Source organism: Solea senegalensis, linkage group LG14, assembly GCF_019176455.1.
Source record: "Solea senegalensis isolate Sse05_10M linkage group LG14, IFAPA_SoseM_1, whole genome shotgun sequence".
NCBI classification, from domain to species: Eukaryota; Metazoa; Chordata; class Actinopteri; order Pleuronectiformes; family Soleidae; genus Solea; species Solea senegalensis.
The window spans coordinates 8,150,794-8,173,985 of record NC_058034.1 but is presented as its reverse complement, the minus strand read 5'-3'; the positions used below and the strand labels follow the sequence as shown (position 1 = coordinate 8,173,985).

At 42.0% G+C, this 23,192-nt stretch overlaps 1 protein-coding gene across 1 annotated transcript in view; it reads left to right on the top strand.

The window, feature by feature from the left end:
* The first annotated feature begins 20,114 nt into the window (after positions 1 to 20,114).
* Positions 20,115 to 23,192, top strand: part of LOC122780300 (insulin receptor-like) — a 71,417-nt gene continuing 68,339 nt past the window's right edge. The window contains exon 1 of the mRNA XM_044043152.1: positions 20,115 to 20,323. Coding sequence (XP_043899087.1) covers positions 20,230 to 20,323 — 94 coding nt within the window. The 5' untranslated portion in view covers positions 20,115 to 20,229. The remainder of the gene's footprint in view (positions 20,324 to 23,192) is intronic.

The window sequence follows — 23,192 nt, the reverse complement described above, 5'->3', positions numbered from 1 at the left end:
GTGAAGAAAATTTAAAAAAGAAAATACACGACAGAATTACAACAACATAGAGAAACATAGTTGGATTTTTAACATGTGGAAGAGAGAAAAGAAACAGACATTTAAAATGGGTGAATGTTATTTTTTTCCACTACACACTTTATAAAAATAAAACTACAATAACAGAATTCATAAAATGTGCACAAATAAAACTTCAAATCAATAAGTTTTTAAAGAACCGAAAGAGAAACCGAACATGTATTAGAGTCATGTCTGAAAACAGCTTTCAGAGCGACAACCAGTGATGCAGTGACATCATGTGGCCACTGTGTGTCACTCACGGTCTTACGGTGTGAGCACTGAATGACCACAATGACCCTGATGACGTGATGAAATCATGAATCCTAAGTTGACGCCCCCACGACTCATTTAGAAGTGATCTGTGAAAGTGCAGTGTGGCTAAATAAAGGCACTTCCTCCAAAAAACAGAAGGCACACGGGCACCATATTATGTGACGGAGGCATCTTTGCATCTGTTTCTCCTTAATTTCACCTGGAAACAAAAGCATTTCATTCCTGTAAGATTGTATTTTTCATGCACACACACACACAGGTTTCTCACAGGTCTCACATTCCTGCTGTGTTGTAAATATGAGGCCTGTGGAGGTGGCTGGCTTGTCCAGGCTTGCAGCTCCGCTCCTGGCCCTTCCTCTCTTTCTGCCCCCCTCTCCTGCTCGGTGACTGGGTGACTGAGTGACTGAATGACTGGGCCCGGTCTGCTGTGTATTTTAGGATCCCTGGGGGGTATTTTGCCTGCTGGAACCTGAGGTATGCAGGCCACCAGGAGACCAAATGAGGTTGTGTCACTGCGGAGGATCATCATCATGGCTCAGTTTAATCACAGCTGTTTGCGGCTCAGTTTTCAGGCCTTTTCGCTCATGTTCTGGCCGTGAGAGCCGCACTGTGATGCTACAACTGTGATCTGAACTGCACCACATGACTTCATCACTGGGGCAGTTTGTCATCTCCATTACACTTGTGTTATCCCTGTAACAGAAACGGGTTCTCGCTCATTTGTGTTTTGAGTTCGCCACAGCAAAAACCTCCATGTTTGGCTCATTAATTTAACTTCTTTTTACTTTCTCAGTTGTTTTCCCACAGGACCAATTTAAAATAGCGTGTGTGCAAAGTTGTCTTTTGTAAATTTAGCTTCCCTCATTATGATAGATAGAAAGATTTACATATACAGTAGACATTATTACATACAGATTTACAGAATTTTATACAATATACAATGTAATTTAACCCGAGTTTGAAACGCACATGCTTAATTCATGTGTGGTTATTTATGTAAATTAAATAATAATAATGATACTTTTTTACTTGATAGTAAATTTTTTTATCCACACTTGAGACCTAGACAGACACAAGGTGGACACTGGATGTGACCTCCTGTGGCTGGGGTCAATTAACAATGAGCAATGAGAATGGGCTACCTTGCTCAGGAGTACATCAGTCCGCAACCCTTCCGTTAGAAGCCACGTTCCCTTTTCTGCTGTCCACTTGTACACTGTGTATCACAGGCTATAACTGGATTATTTCTATATACTTAATTAATCCCGTTCTCTCTCTGCATTTAACCCTTCCTCTACTAGTAACCTTCCTAGATTTAGCAGGGAGCAATGGGGTATGGGTATCCCAGCCCTTTGACCTGGTGGGGACTTGAACTGGCAACCCTCCGGTTACAAGCCAAGTTCCCTTTCCACTTGGTCATGGGCTGTATAACTGTATCACTTTTATTGTTCAAATAAAATATGAAAATAAATGTCCTTTACTGTCAAAGCCATTGTCAAATGAGTTGCTGCGAGTAGAGATGTTAGGGCCGAGAATATCTGAAGAATTAAACCATAAGAGAAAGAGCTGTTATTGGCAGTAACCCTTTAAAACAGAGACTATTAATAACAAACAATATTGAATTGTTCTTTCTACGTCAATGTGTGTGTGAGTGTGTCCTTGAGAACAGAGAAGGTGGCGCACGGCTGCTACAAGTGTTGTTTGTGTTCACACGGGAATCACGTTGTTTCCACTCAAACCCAGATTTCTGCCACTCTCTGAAAAAGGGTCAATTCATTTAAGTTAAGATAACAGCTGACCTTTAAATAACAACTTCTGCTAAACTGTTTTGTTGTCAGAGCTGCACATTTGTAAATAAGTAAATAAATACCAGTTGTTTGTTTTTTTGTTTGCTGTTTATTCTGTTATTTTGTCAGTGAACTCTGAAGATCTCTCAGCAAGAAGGTTGCCAGGTTTGACGGACGGCCTTTCTGTGTGGAGTTTGCACGATCTCCTCTTGTGCACATGGGTTTTAAACCGCGTCCAAACACATGCAGAGGTTAACTGGACGCTCTAAATTGACCATAGGTGTGAGTGTGAGAGAGAATGGTTGTTTGTCTCGGTGTGACTGTGTGAAGAATGTTCCACTGTGTAATAATAACAAGAATAATACTAACTATTATTCTTGTGATTATTAACAGAACACTGGAGATAAATGTTTTAGTCTTTCCTCAAAGAGCAGACAATAAGTGCCCTCATTATTTCACTATTTGTCTGACACAAATTGGTTTTGAGAACTGAAAATGTCACCAAAAACAAAATAAAGTAATGCATATGCTGTAGACATAAATGTCCGCACAAAAGAAAATGTATATTCTGAGCTACTCTCACTCAATGCCTTCAAACTAAAATGGAACATAGGGATCTCTAAAATGGATCGCTCTGTTCTATCTTTCATGTCTGCCAAATGAAAGTACGCTCACTTAAATAGTTCACGCTGAACCTTTAAATAAAGGACACATTTAAAAGGATGATATCAGTTCCCAGCAGAACGACGAGAACACAGCGATCCTCGTTCGAATCCTGATGTTTTGTTTGAGCTGCGTTTTCTCCGAGGCTCCGTTGAGAGAGTTCCACGCTGCTGGAAAAACCTTGAAGAAGATTCTTCTTTCTCTCTTTTTTGGACAAATGTAGCTCTTTTGTATTTGTAGTAAATCGTGGGCCATCTGTTGGCCTTGACATAGCAACTCAGTGGACAAAACATGTCACCAGTGACGTTGACGCTACCCTTGAAAGAAGCCTTGGTCTCCAACATCCTCACAAATAACAGCGCGGCCAAGGATTCAGACATTCTGCCAACACACGGCGTTACACTCATGACAACAAAATTCATTTTCAAAATCAAAGTAGGCTTAACTTGTTTTTTAGTTTTTCTTTTTGTGTGTCTTGTTTTGTTGATAAACCAGAGAGAGAAAGCTAGAACCTGGTAAAATAAATGAAAAACAGAGATATCTCTCTCTCTCACACACACACACACACACACACACACACGTGCATACACAGTCCTAATCTGCTACCCCGAGGAGCCTCCCTTGTTCCAGGAAGGACTCTCCACCTGCTGTGGCAGCTTGGGGCCTCCCAGAGGAGAACATTAAGGGGCCCATGAAAGGTGTGCTTGGTTCCAACATATCACTTTAGTTAAACAGCCTGTTAGTCTTGGTGTATATACCCCCACCAAACTCCACCCCCTTTTACCCCTCTTCCCCCAATTACACCTCCTCGTTGTGGTTGCAGCCTGAGGCAGAGCTCAGAGCGTGAGCTGCCAGGTGCTTCATACTGACTTCAGCTCCCCCACCGCCTCCTCCCCTCCTCACCCCCAAGGCCTCCTCCTGTCTGAGCTGCCGTTCCCAGCACAAGGTTCAGTCAATACCCGGAGAAAAACAAGTGCTGTGTCCAAACCACCTGCTACGTCTTAAACATCAACTGAACATGTTGAGAAATATGTGTATTCTTTGCACCGCAGAGAAACGACTGTTGGGGTTTTTGTTTGCCTGATTGGACTGAACCTCTCTCAAACCTCTTTGACGGTTTGCCTCATTCACGCTTTTGGTTTCCTCTCTGTCAGGGAAATGCTTAATTGGTACAAGAATGGCAAGGCTAACCATTGAATTGGTACTTGGTTCCATCGTCTGATTCTGCTGCACAGTTCAGAAAAGCATTGGCAACACTGACTGGTGTATTGTCAGACTCCTTCAGGTCTGTTGTTTTATGACGAAACATGATGAAGCGGATGAACTTGTCCTCGCAGCATCAAGACTCAGCACCTCATGTGCGTTGTACCACCAGCCACAGCAGCTGCGGTCATTACTCGTGCCCACTGCCAGGTCCTGATCCACTAAAGAGGTGAAGGAGCAAAGAACCAACAAGTGAAGCCTCTCAGCATCAGCAGCAGCAGCGGCAGCAGCATCAGCAGCAGCAGCAGCAGCACGACCTGAGCTCAGCAGGGAGGTTATTTCTTCCACTGAGGACTGTTTCACGACTCTTCTGCCTGACAAATAGGCTGGAAGCTTCAGCGCATTAACCCACATGTTCACACTTGGCTGGGAACACGGAATGATAGAGAGGCATTGGGGGGCTGCAGGGGATCAAGTGTGGTGGCCTGACCACAGGAGCGAACACACACACACACACACACACACACACACACAGCTAAAGATGCACTGTTGTGTCTACTCGGTTTATGTGTGATGGACACTTCAAAGATAATTATGACTCTCAGAATAACCTGCGTCCTCAGCTTCAACACAGTGTGTGTGAGTGAGAGAAAGAGAGGAACCCCCATTAGGGTGTTAAGACTGTGGAAGAGACTCACACACACACACACACACAGGGTGGTGGGTCATGTAGAGTAACGGCAAAATGAAAACCGAGGAACTTCCTCAACACCTGTGAAGACGACACAGATTAGGAGGCAGCAGAAAACACCACGAGGGTAATGAAGGCACTAAATCGGCTCGTTCCCTGACGACCTTTGTCATTTATTAAAGGTACAGTAGACGAGATATTTTATTTTTGTCATTGCTGATCAATAATTCAACAACGACCTTTCATCGTTATGTCGAACGGACACATGTTCAGCTCCTCTGGGCTCAACACTAAACGGGCGACGTTAGGTAGTTAGATGTGTTCACTCGAGTCAGGACTGAGGCACTTCTGCGCGTGCAAGTCAACTTTAGTACTCTATTGGTACTCTGGATTGCGGTGGGGGCGGGGCATCAAGAGTTCTAGCTCAACTCATGGCGGCTGAGCTCGACGCCACGCGGTTTGGCATCAGGCATGTCGTTTCACCATTTTACCATAGTACCTCCCCAACGCGACAGGCAAAGCAGTTATTTTATTAGTTAGTAATCAGATTAGTTTAAAAAAGATTAGTTCAGTACTTCCTGCATGACCATTCAGTTGTGTACAAACATGTAGGGAAACAAAAACACCGAAACGACTTTAATAACCTTGTGGATGAAACTCGGCAATCAAATATTTTTTTCCAGCGGCTCTGCTTACGGCAACTTTAATCCCATTCGTATTTATCAACAACAAATGCCCATTTCCATCGCAGTACCTGATGTTTTCATCACCGACCACCAATATTGATGATGTGGACAGGATCTACATGTCTGCAAAACAACTGGAGACTGAAAGACTGAACTACTGGGAAATTCAACATTACGGAAATAATTCTCAGAAACGTCAGGCCGTTTATTGACTCAGAGATTAAGTAGTAAATGTTTGAAATTCTTAGCAGGTGCAGAACGTGCGTCTGTGGCTGAGGCTGAAGTTGTGGAGTTTGCATGTGGAAGATAGTGACTCGCACGATTAAAACAGCCCCTAACGTTCCCATCGGGTCCCTAACATTACAAATGTAAAACAAAATACAGAAAATCCCTCTTCACCCTTTTGTGCCCAAAGGAAATGATGGAAAAAAAGAGAGCGAGAGAGAAAAGAAAAAGCTCCTTCATCTCTGTCGGCAACCCAAATCCTCACTGTGGCTGCAGCCAAAAACGATATTAAAAAAGCAGGCACAACGCTGCTCAGAGGAGATGGAACTTCTCATCCTGTCCCTGTGTTCTGCACCGTTTAGAAGGATCAAACACACACACACACACACACCAGCTCAAATATCAGTACCACAGCATCAGATTCATTTGTTTCCACACTGTTTTGCTCCTACATGTTTATTTGATTTAATTATCGGTCACATCACAGATTGGACTGTACCTTTACCGGTCTGACAGCAGGACAACATCTGCTGGATGTTTTCTGGAAGAATCCTCACACACCAAGAGTCCTTTCTTTATTTCATTGCGGGATCATGTCTGGTCAGAATCAGCCGACATAAGGTAAAAGGCATAAAATGCTGAAATTTGGAGTGAATTAGAGAAAAATATGTTCCAGTTTTATTCTGCATAGCAAGTGAAACAACTACTGCTACGGATTTATATATTTTCAGTGGCCTAACTATTTAGATATGTGTGCTATTTAAATATTTTAAATGTGATCATTCATTCATTCATTTCATTGTCTCCTGCTTTATCCATAACGTACCTGTCATCTCTCTGGACACATATTTCTTTAGTAAATTAAAAGCAAATATGAAGACCGGTGTTTCACAAAAAAATGTGAGTTGATAAAAAGAAGGAAAAGACAGTGTTGATGAGGAATGGCCAATAGGAAATAGGTATTTATTCAACATTTTTCAGTGATTATAAGATGATGAAATAAAAACTGAAACATTATTAAGATATGATAATCTGTGGCCCAATAAAATGTGTATTCACTGCATCCTTTCCTTAATCTTGATCGTGTTTTCAAATGATTCAAACCCCATGCAGAACTGTCCTTGTTCAGACTCGGTCAGTAATAGATAGAAAACTTATCCTTCAAGTACATTTCCTTCAGTCATAATTCACCACCTCAGTTTCTTTTTCATTTCTACTGCAAACATGTCACTCAAAACAAACATGACAGAATACAGTGAGACAAGACGGACATTAAATAAAAGCGTTACATCAATTACACAAAAAAATGGAACCTTCACATATATTTACCTCACAATTCTGTTCAGTTATTGTTACAAAGGAAACAACTGGCAAACATAAACAGTATAAACCACACCTCCCTCTTGTCCTTCCTGTCCCCCATTTTTCCTTTCACCCCAACCTGTCTCGGCAGATGGCCGCACATCTTTGAGTGTGGTTGTGTCAGAGAGGGAGAGAGAGGGACAGGGTGTTGTTTTTTCTCTCCACTGATGCCTATAGTGTTTACTCATAGTGTCAATGTCTCTGCTCTCGATGACGTTGTCTATGTACAGGGCCTTGAGGTGATGTACTGTATGTTGTGATGTGGCGCTATACAAATAAAATGTAACTGAATTACACGGAATAACGTTGTCTCCACAGGATCGGTGTCATCAGCAGGTGCGGCGCTTTTGTGCTCATCCCGACGTAAAGACAGATGATGTTTCTCCGTGAATGTCGCACTGGCCTTGGTCACTGCTGCCGCAACATCAGCGCAACAATCTGTGTATTGTATTGCCCTCCTTTCCATGATTTAACCCGTTTATCTGGCTCTCCCCTCTCTCCTGATTCTCAGCCTGTCTGTGTCCGTCTAACTCGCACCGTAGCGCACAGCACGCCAAGAAATGTTGCTGCTGAATAAAACATCACAGGAGCAGAGAGGGAAGGCTGCGAGAAGCCTTGACCTGCACTTGTAATGTGTTGTGTAGCTCTGAAAGCTGAAGAGACGACAAGAACTCTGCATACAAGACCGTTTAGGAAACAGACAATATGCTGTGCTGTTCCTAAATAAAACTGAACTTGTTGTTCTGCAGGAAAACAAGGATATTTCTAAAAAGACGACAGACAGATTTGGATTATTTTTACACTTACTAAATACATATCCCCTAATTTGCACTTTAGACCTCATAGTGACCTCAACATGCTGTCATCTTCCACAACATGCAGTCGCCCCACACACACTCGCACACTGTCAAGTAAATGTCATTACATGTCAATACCCCTTGCTTGCATACATCGAAAGCCACAGTTTCTTTTTGTTGACTCCCGAACCTCTCGCTGAACTCTCACATGCATCCGCCTTCCCCCCGATCGCCAGCTTCCCTGTCCTTCTACTTGTGAGAACATAAACAAACACTGTTTTTATTACTGTCATTCTGGGAAGTTTCAAGACAAAACACAGCCACCCAGTCCCTCCCATTCTCCGTGTGTAGAGTTGCTGGCCCCGGGGTCACAGAGCAGTGCTGTGGTCAGTCAGGCCCAAGTCGCAGGATGTTGGAAGTAGCATGCCTCAGGGCAGCGGCTGGAAATAGGACTTGGAAAGAGTGAATAGTTAAAGCCTTGATGTCTGGCTTCCCCCCTCATGGTCCTCCGGAATGGAAAAGGACAGGCCACACACACTCAGACCTCTGTCAAACAACTGACAAGAGCTCGGGGGCCAGTGCTTAAGTCTTAATTCCAGCAGGTCAATAACAATAGTAAAAGGCAAACGGAAGAGGAAACTAATCAGGGATAGTGGCAGTTTTGCTTGGCATCCACGTTATGTCCAATTTTATTTATGGAGGAGACGGTTCGGCGGGGGAAGCAGCTTTGTCTACGCTGGGCCAGGATTCTATCAAAAGTAGCAGTTAGTCTCTCGCTCCCCTTTAATTGATGGTGTCATGAACGCTGTAATCTGTCTTTGATCCTCTCACAAGGAGTAGTTCTCACCTTGGATGTGGTGTTTGCAACGTCCAGGATGGGTGGTGTGTGTGGCTGAGTCTGTTTCCTCTGTAAACACTAATACAATGCTTCTACATTTATCCCACAACCATGCCTCATTCTCAGGAAGTAATGAAGTGTTTCCCCTTTCTCGTACTCGATCTCTGTCAGGGAGAAAATACTGCCCACCTTTTGACCGCTCCTGTTTATTTCTCTAAATGTATTTGCAAAGGTGTAGATGCACGGAACAGCGTTGTTCTTTGTCTTTGCCATTCCTCTTGCATGCACCACTTACAGACCTGTTTGTTGACAGGCTATACATTCCAATTGCATGCTTGGAATTCACTACAGGTACAAGGTTTAATCCACACGTTTCCAAACTATTTCCTGCTTAGCTCAGAGGTCAGGAAAACACCAGGAGCTATTAAAGGAGCTGGTGCAAAGGTTAACAGTTTTGCAGCTTTGTCAGTCCAGTTTTTACAAGCAGGCAGATCACATGCAAGTTTGATCTGAAACAGTTCATGACCTGAAAATGATCTATCCAACATCTACAGGAGGGTCGTAGGGGGCGCTGGTGTCAATCCCCGCTGACGTAGAGTGAAAGGCGGGGTTCACCCTGGACAGGTCACCAGTCCATCACTGGGCCACATCGAGATAAACAACCATCCACTCTCACGCTCACACTTATGGTGAATTGTCAGTGTCAGGGTTACGGTCAGTGTCCAATTCGCATAATTCACCAAATCTGCCTGTTTTTGGACTGTGGGAGTAAGCTGAAAATGATCGAAACTCGAAATGTCACTTGCATATAACATATGGTGCATTCATCGTGAGTATCTCACTCACATCGTCAGTTGAATCATGAGCAGTGTGTCCTCCTCACACAGAGGCCACTTCCTGCAAAGAAAATCTCGACATACCAGTTTCATGACAGATTGAATGATGAGAAGATGGATATTTAAAATCATGGAGCAGTTTCAATTCAGGGAGACTTTACGGCACTCACATGCAGTAAAGGAAAAGCACTAAATCACACATTTTACAGGAAAATACAGCACTGTCTACAAACAATTACATCCACATTATCTTATCATTCACTGTTCTGGTAATAAGAAAAGACATTTACCAAAATCATGGCCATCAAGCTAACCATACCACTCAAAAATGCAAAAACCATTCCACTTGGTCGATTATTAGTGTTAGTGCTCAAAAACTATTTTTGTTTTATTATCAAGTTTTTTGCAGAAATGCATTTTTGTTGAAATAAATGACAACAGTGACACTTATTGTGCAATCCTCATTCTGGCTTTCAACATACTGATGATGGATTACATGGATCTAATGTGCACATGTGTGAAGGTGCACAAATGACAAAATCAAAAATCTGATTCCAGTTTACGTGTTATTTATAGTGTGTGACTGCAGTTATGTGAAGTGCCATTTGTTTACATGTGAAGGATATCTTGCAAAGAATTAGAGCCATAGGTCAGGTTTTTTGTAGAGAATAAAGTCACTCACTGGTCAAGTCTTCCACTGTGCTCTGCATGGCTCTGGTGCTGCAGCCGAGGATATGCAGGCAAACGGCGACAGTGAACAGAAGGTTCAGCTAATAAAATGCTGCTTAAGTCTCCAGTACCGTGACAAAACAAATTGTGTTTGCTGCTTTTTCTTGCCGTTAGACAGCCTGATGCGACTGGAAACTGAAGTGTGTGTCGCTCTGTAAATCGCTCATTCTCCGCACCAAAGTCCAGAGAAAATCAGCAATTTCACATGATGGCACAGCGAGAGTGTTTTTGTTGATCTACTGCTGATGTCATCATTGAGCTAAAACAAATAAGTGACGTCTGTGTTCAAAATCCTTTGTTTGAATTTACCTTAGAGACACAAAGCAAATGAGACCAGCAGCTGCATGTGCCATGATGTAAAATTGCTGATTTTCTGTATGGACTCTGGTGTGGTAGAGTGAGCATCAAGTTTGCCAACTTGATGTGTTTCAGTACCTTACACAACCACACTTCAAAAAACCTGAACTATCTTTGTAAACTAACTAACCCTCAGCCACCAAAGGGCCATTTACCACCGTTGTATTCACAGCTTTAACTGCCGTCAAGAGAAGCATCATCTAAACCAGTGGTCACCAACGTGGTGCCCGCGGGCACCTGGTAGCCCGCGAGCAGCCAACGAGGTGCCCGCGGGCTCATTTCACTTCACCTCACTTGTATGTATCCATATGATCACTGAGTAAAATGTCCTTGATATTGTTTATAAAAACTGTGATAATCATTAGGAGTAAGCACTGGAATTAATGTGTATGCAATTGAATGCATAATATTTATCATTTAAATGGTAAACTGCATAAAATGTTAATATGGTAGCCCTCCATATTATTCTCTAACCTTCAGGTAGCTCTCGGTCTCAAAAAGGTTGGTGACCCCTGATCTAAACTGTTCAAGCAAGACGAACTACGACGTAACCCCTCACTCTGTGTGATATTTGTCCTCAGGTGGAGTCCGGCTCACGTCATGCACGTGGACATGTTCACATGTGAAAGGAAGCAACAAAACAACAGTGTTCCCATTCTCCCACTGTAAGAGGAAGCACAGTAGCCATATTCTGATGCTGTGCAGTACACACTGTCTTCCTGATGACAAACCTCTTCCCCCTGAGTCCGCACTGCTCCGGGACCTGTGACTTTGACCTGACCTTGACTGCACCGCACATTTAGAGGGCCTCTCTCTGAACGTGTTGCTCTCGCTGTCACTCTGACAATATGTGGATAAATCTGTCACTGACACATCCTCTGAGGAAGGGCATGCAGGTTCAAGCTTGCCATGCAGCACTCCTCACCAGTACCTTATCAATGATGAAGCTAATCCTTTAGCCCCGCACATGGCCTCATAGCCCTCTGAACTGTCCGTCAGTGTGAGGAAAGGACCACATAAGGCAGACGGCAGGAGCAATGGGAGAGGGAAATAGAAAAGAGAAGGGAGCAAACACTGGGAGAAGTATGAAAAACATGTAAATGTTGAAGTGGCTTCTGTCTTGAAAGTGAGAAGGAGAGGAGCAGATGAGGTGTTTGTACATGGAAAGAGAGGAGTGGGCAGCGGACGAGACCTTGACAGTCTAATCTGTCCAGAGATAAGTGTGCTGTGGTCCATTTGTGGGAAAACAAGGCTCCCTGGGATGCACACATGACCCAGGGTTAAGTGCTTTACACAAAAGCCAGGGCTGAACACACCAGAACACACAAGCATGATACACATACTGTAAAGCAGTGGAGTACAACAGAGGTTTACTGAAGGCTCCTTTACAGTTCAGGACATTGTGATAGCGAGAATGCTGTCTCTGAGAGGAAACCTGTTCCCGTGGAAAATAAACTGATGTTCACCGTTATCTTCACAGAAGCAAACAAATGTCTTTCTGCATGTGCAGGGTTTTCTACAGTTTCCTCCCACAGTCCAAACATAGGCAATAGGAAGATTAGGTAAATTGGACACTCTAAATTGACCATAGGTATGATGGAGTGGCAACCTCTCCAGGGTGTGACTCTGCCTCTTGCCCTATGTCATGTGGAGGATAAAGTGGTAGGAGATGGATTATGTAACCTATTAATATTTGACAGAAAAAAACAATTGAGTTGCAAAATGTCAAGGAAAAAAACTTTTCATTGATGTACTGCTCTCAATCTTTTTTACCTCCACATGAGGGTTGCGGGGTCGCTGGAGCCAATCCCAGCTGACATAGTGCTGAAGGTGGGGTGCACCCTGGACAGGTCACCAGTCCATCACAGGACCATTCACTCTGACAACCTCACCTACAGTCAACTTAGAGTGTTGAATTAACCTCTGCATGTTTTTGGACTGTGACAGGAGACAGGAGAGCCCAGGGAAAACCAGTACTGTACCTTAAAGGGATACTTGAGTAAAAGTATCTTACCAAAAAATGACTTTGGTAGAAGTAGAAGTTAGCTTTTATAATATTACTTAAGTAAAAGTCTTAAAGGATATGACATTTACTGAACTTAATTATCAAAAGTTATTTTCTGAGATAAATATATATGTATTAAAGGTTTAGAAGTCAAAGTATTAAAAGGAGGTAGGAATGAGCAATGGTAGAAAAGCTCTATATAAATACAGGCCATTACCAACTCTTCTTCTTCTGATTTTATTTTGTAGTAACGAGTAACAAAGATAGTTAGAGGAAATGTAGTGCAGTAAAAGTTGCTAGAAATATTAATAACAAAGTAAAGTACAGATACGTGAATTTTGTACTTAAGTACCGTAACGCAGTATTTGTACTTTGTTACATTACAACACTGGAGAAAACCCACGCACACACGAGGAGTACATACAAACGCCATGCTTGTTCTGACCAGGTTGCAAACAGGCAACGGCACTAACCACTACTACACCATGTGACCCAGTACATTCATTCTATACTTAATTTAATCATCACTTCTTAACACGTTCATAAATCAGTGAATATGAAGCCTTGAGGATGAATGTGGAGAAAGTGTAGATGCAGTGTCTCTCTCATATGAGCTCAGACTCTGACCCTAACATCCGCACAGTATAAGCTGTGTGTGTAGATAGTCAGACTCTTGGTCTGAAAGGTTGATTGATTCACAATAAAATTTCGGTGACTCATTAATCCTCTGCAGTGCATATCAAGCTGTGTTTCCTTGGTTACAGTTTCATCGCTCGTCTATGTCAGACGGAACCAAACAGAGTTGAGACACACCGAAGCTCCGTGGATCAATGTGATGACCTGAAAGACAGCGGTTATCAACATGGATTATCAACACGAGATGTGTGGTCTTTGAGTGAGATTAATCGGATGACTGAACGCATCATAGGGCACGTAATCGTCCCGTTGATCCGGCCACTGTGTTCCTTCCAAAAGCTTTAGTCTTCCTCATCAATGGCTTAGTCTGATATATAATGTCATAGTCAGCAGCTTTCCTAATCTTCCTCACTGATCCTGTTTCAGATACCGTGCCAGACAGGTGGGCTCTTCCTCCTGTCCGTCTTGATCATCTGTGGCCAGTTCAATCCATTAAAACGTCACACTTTTCCCTTCCAAATCAGATGGAATTAAAGAAGAACTTTAGGCCTGATGATCAATATAATCTCATTTCAAGAGTTAAGAGTTTCTGGACCTAAATGCAAATGAATATGAATAAAAACACTGTAATGAGCACGTAGCAATGAGAAATGCAAATAGGGAACAGAATAAATGAACTGGCAAAGACTGAGAAGAAGAGACAGCACAAAAGTCCAACACACAGCAGCTAATACAGAGAGAAACCAAAAAACAACATCAGACACACAAGGAAAGAAATTACAGTATAAAACCAGAAAGAACGCCAGAAAGCCACATATTATAATGAAATGAAAGTACAGTACAGTGTGAACTTGAAGTGTCACATGGCAGCAGAAGTATCCAGACACATGAAACTTCATACACAAGCCTTTCAACCATTCAACCCGAGCTGTCCCTTGAATATGCTCATTTCTAGACCTGTCCATCCTGGTCACTCCCAACAAAAATCTCAGCATCTTCAGCATCTTTTAGACAGTGATGCTGTCTCTAAGCCATAAATCATAGCCGTCTCAATATTGTCTTGTAAACCTTCCCTTTCACGTTTGCTGCTGTCCTTCTGTCACACATCACCCACTCCACCCTGTCTTTACTCTCCTGTGCATTGTCCACTGCTTTGGACGGTTGACCTCAGGTATTTAAACTCATCCACTTTTGCTACCACTTCTCGTTGCATCACCACCGAACCACCTGGCTCACTGACACGTCGACGTGTCCAGGCTCTATTCTACCTGTCCCCTACTCTCACTACAGATTACAATATCATCTGCAAACAACATAGTCCACAGAGACTCTTGTGTGACCTCATCTGTCAACCTGTCCATCATCATGGCAAACAAGAAGGGGCTCAGAGCTGATCCCTGATGTATTCCCACCTTCCCCTTGAACCCATATGTCACTCCCAATGCACACCTCACCACTGTCTCAGTGTTACATGTCCTCCCTCACATAGTTCTCTGCCACTCCTGTCTTCCTCATGCAAAACCACAGTTCCACTGGATTATCAGCTTTCTCTAGTTCCACAAAGAAACAGTGTAACTCCTTCTGGTCTTATCTATAGTTCTCCATCAGCATCTCAAAGCAAAAATCACATCTGTGGCACTGTTTCTTGGCATAAACCCATACTGGTGCTGCTCGCTGATTTTCACTTGTTTCCACATCTTCACGGTGTAGCTGATCACCTTTATACTCCTGTAATTACTACAGTTCTGCACATCATCCTAGTACTTGAAGAATGGTTACCACTGCATTTTTAATCAATTCCTTGGGTGCTTTCTTGCTCTCCAAGATTTTGTTCTCAACGGCCTGTCCACTCTTCATCATCTTCACAGCTGCCCTCACAGTTTGAAAGCGCCTCCTATGTTCCTGGCCTTGCTTCCCTTCCACCTGGTGTCTTGCACACACAACATATCTACCTTCCTTTTCTCTATCACATCAGCCAGCTCTCTCCTTTTACCAGCCTGAATCCCTACATTTAAAGTGGTCCCTACTCTCACCTCCACACTCCTACCCGTCCCTCTGCCCTGCTGCCTCCTGACACGCTGTTCTCCTCTCTTCTTCCTTTGTCTTCCGGTAAATTTGGGCAAAATATCGAATTGTGATTATAGAGATTTTATGATAGCTATTTGATTTGCTTTATTTTTTCAAGTCATACAAGAAATGGAGCATTACCACATGGGATACAATCAAAACATTAACTTATACCAGGGGTGTTTTGTTCAGGGGCCACATACAGCACAATTTGATCTCAAGGGGGCCGGACCAGTAAAAATAGTAAAATAATAGCATAATAACCTATGAACAACAAGAACCCCTTTGTTTTTTCTCCTTTGTTTTACATTTACTGAAGGATAATTTTACAAAACATGAAATTTCTAGAGAAATATAAGTGCAATTTCAACAATATCATGCCTAAATTTACTATTTACACAGCACACTGGATCTATAAAGGCCCAAACATTTAGTCACGGGTATCTGGATCATTTGACATTACGTTTAGATTAGTGTGAAATTTTAAGAAATTCATCCTGTGGGCCGATTGGACCCTCTGGTGGGCCGGTTCTGGCCCCCGGGCCGTATGTTTGACACCCCTGACTTATACTGTACTGCAAGAATGTGAAGTTGTGAATTATGAATTATTATGTTTACAACATGTGTAGTCATTTTTTTTTAAAATGCAATTTCAATTTCAAAACAGGCACATACCTTCTAGATAAAAAATAACATCAGCAGATATTTTTGTGTGTATATCAAAATACAGAAAAGAAAATGTAAATGCTGTACATTTACATACAAGTCCCCTTGTCCTGTGTCACGTGCCTGCAGAGGTTTTTCCTATGAGTGCAGTAAAGTGCATCTGCATGAAAGGAATGATCAGTGACAATACATGTGATTGCACTTTGCATTGTGCATGTGTGATTGAGTGACATTCAGAGAGAGCTTGTTGTTCGTCGGTTTGTCTGAGCTGCAGACCATAAACCCTGAAGTGCAGGACCAGCGAGTGCTAAAAGTGTAAATCCCAAACACAAGCAGGATAATCCAGAGATATTTTGTCTGTTTAAAATCATGACCCTCTCCTTTGCAGACATAGACGATCTCAAAAACATACACACTGATCATGCATACAGCACAAGCACAAGCACGAGCACAGACACTCTGAACGGAGGCTCCCCTTGGCTCTCCAAGCAGCTAATTACTGAGCCTTCCTGCCAACAATGAAAAGACAATATCCATTCAATTGTATTAATCCCTCCATTTACAGGGTCCAGTAAAGACGACTGCAGAGAGAATGAATGAGAATTGTGTGTATGTGAGAGAGAGAATGTACGAGGAGCTGAGGTTACAAAGGTTTGTGTTGTGAGGCAGCAGGAAATGCAAATATGTGCATTTGTAATTGATTTACTCATAATTTATGTGAACAACACAGTAGAACACTGATAGATAGAAGATACATTGCCTCATTTGGTGTTTTAATTGTGCTACTTAAAGGTGTAGTAGGTTTTCTGAAGAGTGGTTACATGAGGTACTGACTGCAATGTGTGCACCCCTGGTATTTACTGCCATTGCCAGAAAGCAACCTGACACAGATGCTGGCTCTCACTGATAACATGGCTGCCAGCAAATACATTTGAGTCATTTAACAAAAGGCTCACCCAATAAAATCCTTTCCTTCCGAGGTCTATTTCTTAAGAATAATATTCTTATGGTGTTTGTTGCTTTATCTTGACATTAGACTTAGTCTTTTCCAATGGGACAGAGAACGTCAGTGTTTTTACTTTGCAGGGAAATAGGAGCTGCTGGTCTATTGCTGCCTTGTTGAGTATGTTTTTATCACTTGGGTAAATTGGAAGGATTTCGAACACCAGAGTCATTGGTTAATGTACAATTGCTGAGTTTGATGAATGAGGGTATTGAGTGGTTTATAAAGCAAAACAAATTTTACTTTTCAGTTTGAAAAGGCTGTTTATCAATGAAGAAAAGCACCAATGTGTTCTTAATGTATCACTGACTTAAGGCATAGATTTTAAAAGATAACATTGATACTTTATTTGTCCTGATCTGGTGATATTGAATGTAAACAATTGCTGCATTTTTTACATATCAGTGAGGAAAAAATAATTCTTCCCCAAAAGCTCTTGATAAAATAACCAGATGTCAACATGATCCCATGTTGCCAGTAAAAAACACTAGAGAGGGATTGAAGTAAACTCCAAGGAAGAACCCATATTTGCACTTGCAATTGTTCCTTTTCGGGGATTATTTAAAGCACCCGGATTCCCACAACCTCACAGCACAGAATGAATGTTGACAGAATCACAGATTATTCATATAGAGTTTATTTGACATAACCCAGAGGTCCCCAAACTCGCCACTCTGGTCAACCTTAATCCTGTTATTCACAAAGTTGTATTCCTTTGTCCCTGCATGACATTTGGTGTAAGTGTATTGGTTATTTTTAGGGCCAACTACTGAAATGAAATTGTAGTACAACAGTGCAAGAGCAGCGCTGTAGTGATGCTGCATGTGTAGACTCATATAACATCGCTCTGCAGTATGTAGGTTAGTGGGCTACAAATCATTCACTCAACTTCCTCTACTCCCACTGAAAAAGAGAAGAAAATTGTGCTATGAGGAAGAGGGTATGGAAGAGAAGAGAAGAGAAGAGAAGAGAAGAGAAGAGAAGAGAAGAGAAGAGAAGAGAAGAGTGTTTGTGTTTGAAATTAGTGTCAGACAGGGTGGCTTCGACAAAGAGATCTGTTTTGACTAGATTCCACAACCCTTCGTCCTTCAGACCTGTGACATTTAATCTCACTAATACCGCATTTACTCTGTTCACTGGGTAACAACATTCCTTAGATTAACAACAAGCGTTCTGCACAAGATCTTAGTAGAGTACAAGAGCATGTACCCATCCAAGCACACCAACTGCATGCAGTGTGATAAACAGAAGGAAATTCTCATCTATTCTTTTCTTAGTCAATGGGCCTCAAGGTTGGATAAGAAATGTAGTCAGGTGCAGCCATGTTGAGGGAGTATCTCCAGTACTGTGTGCAGTTCAGTTTCATTACCGGGACTGGTTTTATGACATGAACATTTGCTATGTAAATCTGAGGGAACTGCGTACCTTCCATACTGCAGTCTTTGAGGCCAAGACAGTGAGTAATGTTTACACTGCTCTATGACACACAGCAACAGTGTTTTGCCCACAGTCTCACTGGTCCATGACAATGTGACAAAGGAAAATCAGAAAGGGAAATAAATGTAAAAGGATCACAAACCAGTAACAGCAAATAGTCTGTTGGAGACTGTTAAAAGTGTTATTTAAAAAATAAAAATAAAAAATAAAAATACTGTACACCTGATTTAAATTCTCAAATTATAGCAGTGACTCCACACACGTCCTTACTGATTTAATATAAATACATCATTAAATAAAAGTAGTGGCAATGTAAGTGATCATCAGAGATACCAGACTCAATGCTCAGGTCATTTGACTTTTTGACTGTGGGCTACTGTATTTATAACAATGAAAAAATAAATAAATACACAAATCACATCCTTTTACCAAACAGACAACGGTGAAAAAAAAACAATTTAACTTGTGATATTTTTACACATCAAATATTTCATATATTGTGTTTACGAGTCCCAAAATATACAGTTCCGGTCCGGACTGTAGCGGTGATTCGCTCCGTGTTTTAGTGCAGACCACGTGTGGCCCAGCTGAGGTGACTGGCAGGACTTGTTTACTGGTGGAGAGAGACTCACGGAGAGAGAGAGAGAACCTGAGGGAAAGCCGTCGCCAAACGGAACGGGAATCCAAGTTTTTACACTTGACCCGTCTTTTTTAAAATATCTTTTTACGTTTGTTTACCTAATTCCTTTGGGACTACCGGAGACGGGATACTCAGTTTGTGTGTGTGTGCGCGCGTTTGTTGTCCTTTTTAACTCCGTGAGCTCGTTTGTTTTGGACTGGCTAGCTAACATTAGCTGTTTTCCCCCCACATCGGCTAACGTTAATCTGAGAAAGAGACACGGGCGGCGTGGTGCTGCTGCTGGGGAGTGCTTTTTTTTTCTCACGTCGCAGCGAAGCGCAGGTTATACGGAGCCGTCATGTTCGTCCCTTCCCCCCTCAGTGGACGACGAAAGAACTAACGATTTATGTCGTAAGTTTTCTGTCTGTTGTTTTGTGGATGTTCGTTCGTTTGCGGCGTGGTGGTCAGCGGGGGTGACGGAGTTCAGAGGAGGGTCGCAGTAGGGGATAACGGAATCGCTGCACGTTTTTCCTGCACGTAGCTGCTCGGAGGAGTTTCCTGGGATGTTCTCCCATCTGTCTTAAAAAGGCTGAGCCTTTGGGAAGATTGATACAAGCGAGCCCAAGTAACAGAAAAGACCTGTGGGCTTCGAACCCTGCCCGCTCCCGACCTTCGTGCTGACAACTTTGAGCGTGCTACAGGAACAGAGGAGCAGGCTGTTGTTGTTTTAGAGAGAAATACACCAGCAGCAGTTTGATTCTGAAGTGGGTCTTTCCTCACTGGAGCAGTGCATTCACAGAGAAACATGAATCCGGTGGACGTCATTCAGGGACCTCCACATTAAACCTCCCTGCCTGTGGGATTTTATTAATAACAACACTATAATCTCTCTTTTTACTGGGTGCAGCACCAACACTAAGCAGATGAACGTGGACTGGCGCCTCCGCTTATGGAAAATGAAGATTTTCACTCACACGTGTGTCACCAGAAGCCAAGATCACGTTATTTAGAGGCTGTGTTTTTTTCCCCAGCTCACATTTGTCACAGACCAAGAAGATACTCATAAATTTACCACCACCACCCCTTCCTCCCCCCGGCTGGCGGGGGGCAACATTGTATCAGCTGTCCTCACTGGACCTTTAGTTGTTTTTTTTTTGTTTTTTTTAAATTTCTATTATTTTATTTTCATTCTTTCGATATACCAGTGACTTTTTAAAATCACATGTTTGTTCGAGACTGGAGTTTTTAAGGAGCTTGAAGAGGACAACACAACTTATTCTCAAGTCAAAATGAGGCGGTGGACGCTAAAGCTGCGAGCCCAAATTGTGTTTTTTATCATCTGCACCTGCGTCATATGCCAATGTGGTCTAATAAAAGCAGAAAGTAAGTATTCATTTACTTCTTATCGCTGTTATTATTATTATTGTTGTTATCACTGTCAGCGTTGATGTGTTCTGTACCAACTGCACCACCATTGACGGAGCAATTTCAGAGATATGTGACTTTTAAATAAAAATGAATTTTATTAGTCTAAAATGAATGCACCATTAAGTGTGATTAGGACACCGCAGGTCACTAATTCAACAGGAACATAACTCCATGTAGCGTAAATGACAACGTAACAACTAGCGTTTTTTTTTTTATTTTGACGTTGAGAGAGAGCTTCGTTTTTGCGCATGCGTACACTATCTCACCGCGTCTAATTAAGGGGCCAGTGTATTCAGTTATTGCGTTGTATTGTGCCCGCGCGCTCATTATTGATATTCCTCAGTAGAATCCCTCCCTCGCCCCTCCTCCCCGTGCTCTGTTTTAAAGTTGCATATTCTAGCGGCCTGTGTTGAATGCGTCAGCCCCAGGGCCAGATTAGTCGCTGTAACTGGACGAGGGTGGTCTACTGCAGCGAGGCTAAACTGGGAGTTGCAGGATTGGCCCTGTGAGCGCAGCTAGGCCTGCGACACACACACACACACACACACGCACGCTCGCTCGCTCACACGCACGCACGCTCACACACACACACAGTCTGCAACAATAACACATGCGCTTGTCTCTCCTGCAGCCCGAACGTAAACAAATGAGCTGCCGAGACATAATAGTTAATCTGCGTACTAGTATACTAGTCTGTGTATACTATTAGTATTAGTCTGCAGTGATCTTTAGCTCCAGCTCGGACTTAAGCGTGGATGTCTTCTCCTCTGCACTATGTGTGTCCTAAGTAGTGTATTTATCAATGGATCAGCGGTTTGAATTGTAGACTATAGCAGGGTGTAATCCAAACAGTACCGTGGTGCTCTGCAAGACACAGGGGAGAGACAGACAGACACAGAGATAATGACATCCAAATCGAATTCTGTTAAACTAGGAATTTCCCTTTTGAATTGAAGTGATGTTGCAGAAATATTGTGGTGCAAACCCCACCTATGATGGTAGTCTGCACTTTTCCTATTTGCAAAATTACATTTACAAAAACAAATTGGGAAATATCAGATTAGCCCTGTTTATTGAAGCCTACTGTCTTACTGTCTGTTTTGACATCTATGGCAAAGATTCATGTCACCATTACTTCCTGTTCCATTTTTAATCATTCAGAAATTCATTCAGCAAGTCATAACAGTTGCAAGATATTATTACCACTACTAAAAGGAGAGGGAATATTATATACATGTTATTTACTGTATATAGATAATGGCTGAAACATTCGTGGGGAAAGCAATCTAATTTCAATCTTAATTTTCAGTTAAATATTGCTGTGTTATTGATTTCGGAAACTATACCATCAAATATATTAACTTGTATAATGTAATGCAAGGATAAGAACATAAGAATGCTTTAAAAAAGGCATAATAAATAATAGTCTAAATATTTAAAAATGGAATGATACAATTGCAGTCGATGCAATTTGCTATTTGTGTTTCTAGTTAATTAATCATTCAGCTTTTAAGAGATATACACTTCTTCTTGCTCATAGCAAGAAGTCAAATAGAAAATCCAGACTATATATTAAACTAAACAGAATTTTACATTTAACATTGATCAGTGGCAACACACAGACCAGAATGAGTATCGAAAAGCGAATCTTATCATTCTGTGTGCCAACTCACTGTTGTAGTATCTTATAGTTTGAATTAAATTAAATTTGAAACAGTTAATTGTACATGCACATTTGTACATTTGTTTTGGAATTTAATTATGTACATTTACTTGTTTATCAGTTCAAACCTTTGGCCTAGAGTTGCCCTTTTGAGACTTGTGTTGAGTGTTGTAGATGATGTGTTGCACAAGTCCACAAAAAGTTTTTCAGAACATGAACATAGTACATAGGGTAACATAGGGTAAATGTAAGCAGAAAGACCTGTTTAAAATGGAAAAACTAGTACCTCTAATCACATGACTGTGTGCTGCTCACATTTGTCAAAAGTGGCTCCCAGTGGCCAGGTTCAAAGAAAATGTTCTGGCTACTTCACACAGTTCATGTATGCAGACAGAACAGAGGCCCCTGAAAGGGGCTCTTAAGAGAAAATGTTGTAGGTGAAGTACTATTTCTTTTGTTCTTTCTTTCTTGTTTTCCTTTTTCTTCTTTCTTTAACCTTCTCATGGAGTGAGGTACATCTCATTGGTTGTTTCTGGTTTCTGATTAACTCAATTCTCTGGGAAGTGACCATATTTGGCACTCTGGAAATGTTTACGCCTGGGGGGGGGGGAGACAACAACCAAAATACAGAGAATACTTCATTCTGAATCCACACGCTGCCTGACATCTGACATCTCCACCTCAGTCGTGGGAAAGAGGAAGCAGTATTGATATATAAACCATGCTGTGGCTGTGATCTGCTGATTGCTCACTGCACAATGTTATAAGGCTGAATGTGAGACTGGTCTTAGTTGATTTTGTCAGAGTTATCAGCAAACAGTTTTCTGAAGTAACCGCTGAGCTGTCTCCTAGTGTAACTCACTAAAAAACAAGTTGTGCAACTGGGAGCCTTGCCCCCTTCTTGTTCCTCTCAGGCGTGTAAGCACAGCTCTGTTGGAAAGGGGTAATATGTATGTGTGTATGTATGTGCTGCTATTTTCCACAGTATATGCTCCTTTAACCAGGTCTGTCACTAAGTCACTAACCAGTTCTGTGTCTAAGCCGAATAACTGAAATGCACACAACAATTACTTTTTTCCCAGTAAGAGCAATGTTGTTTTAACTCTAATTTTTAAAATGAATGCAAGCTGAGATGCCATCTTTTTGTGTCTGTTGCTTTGA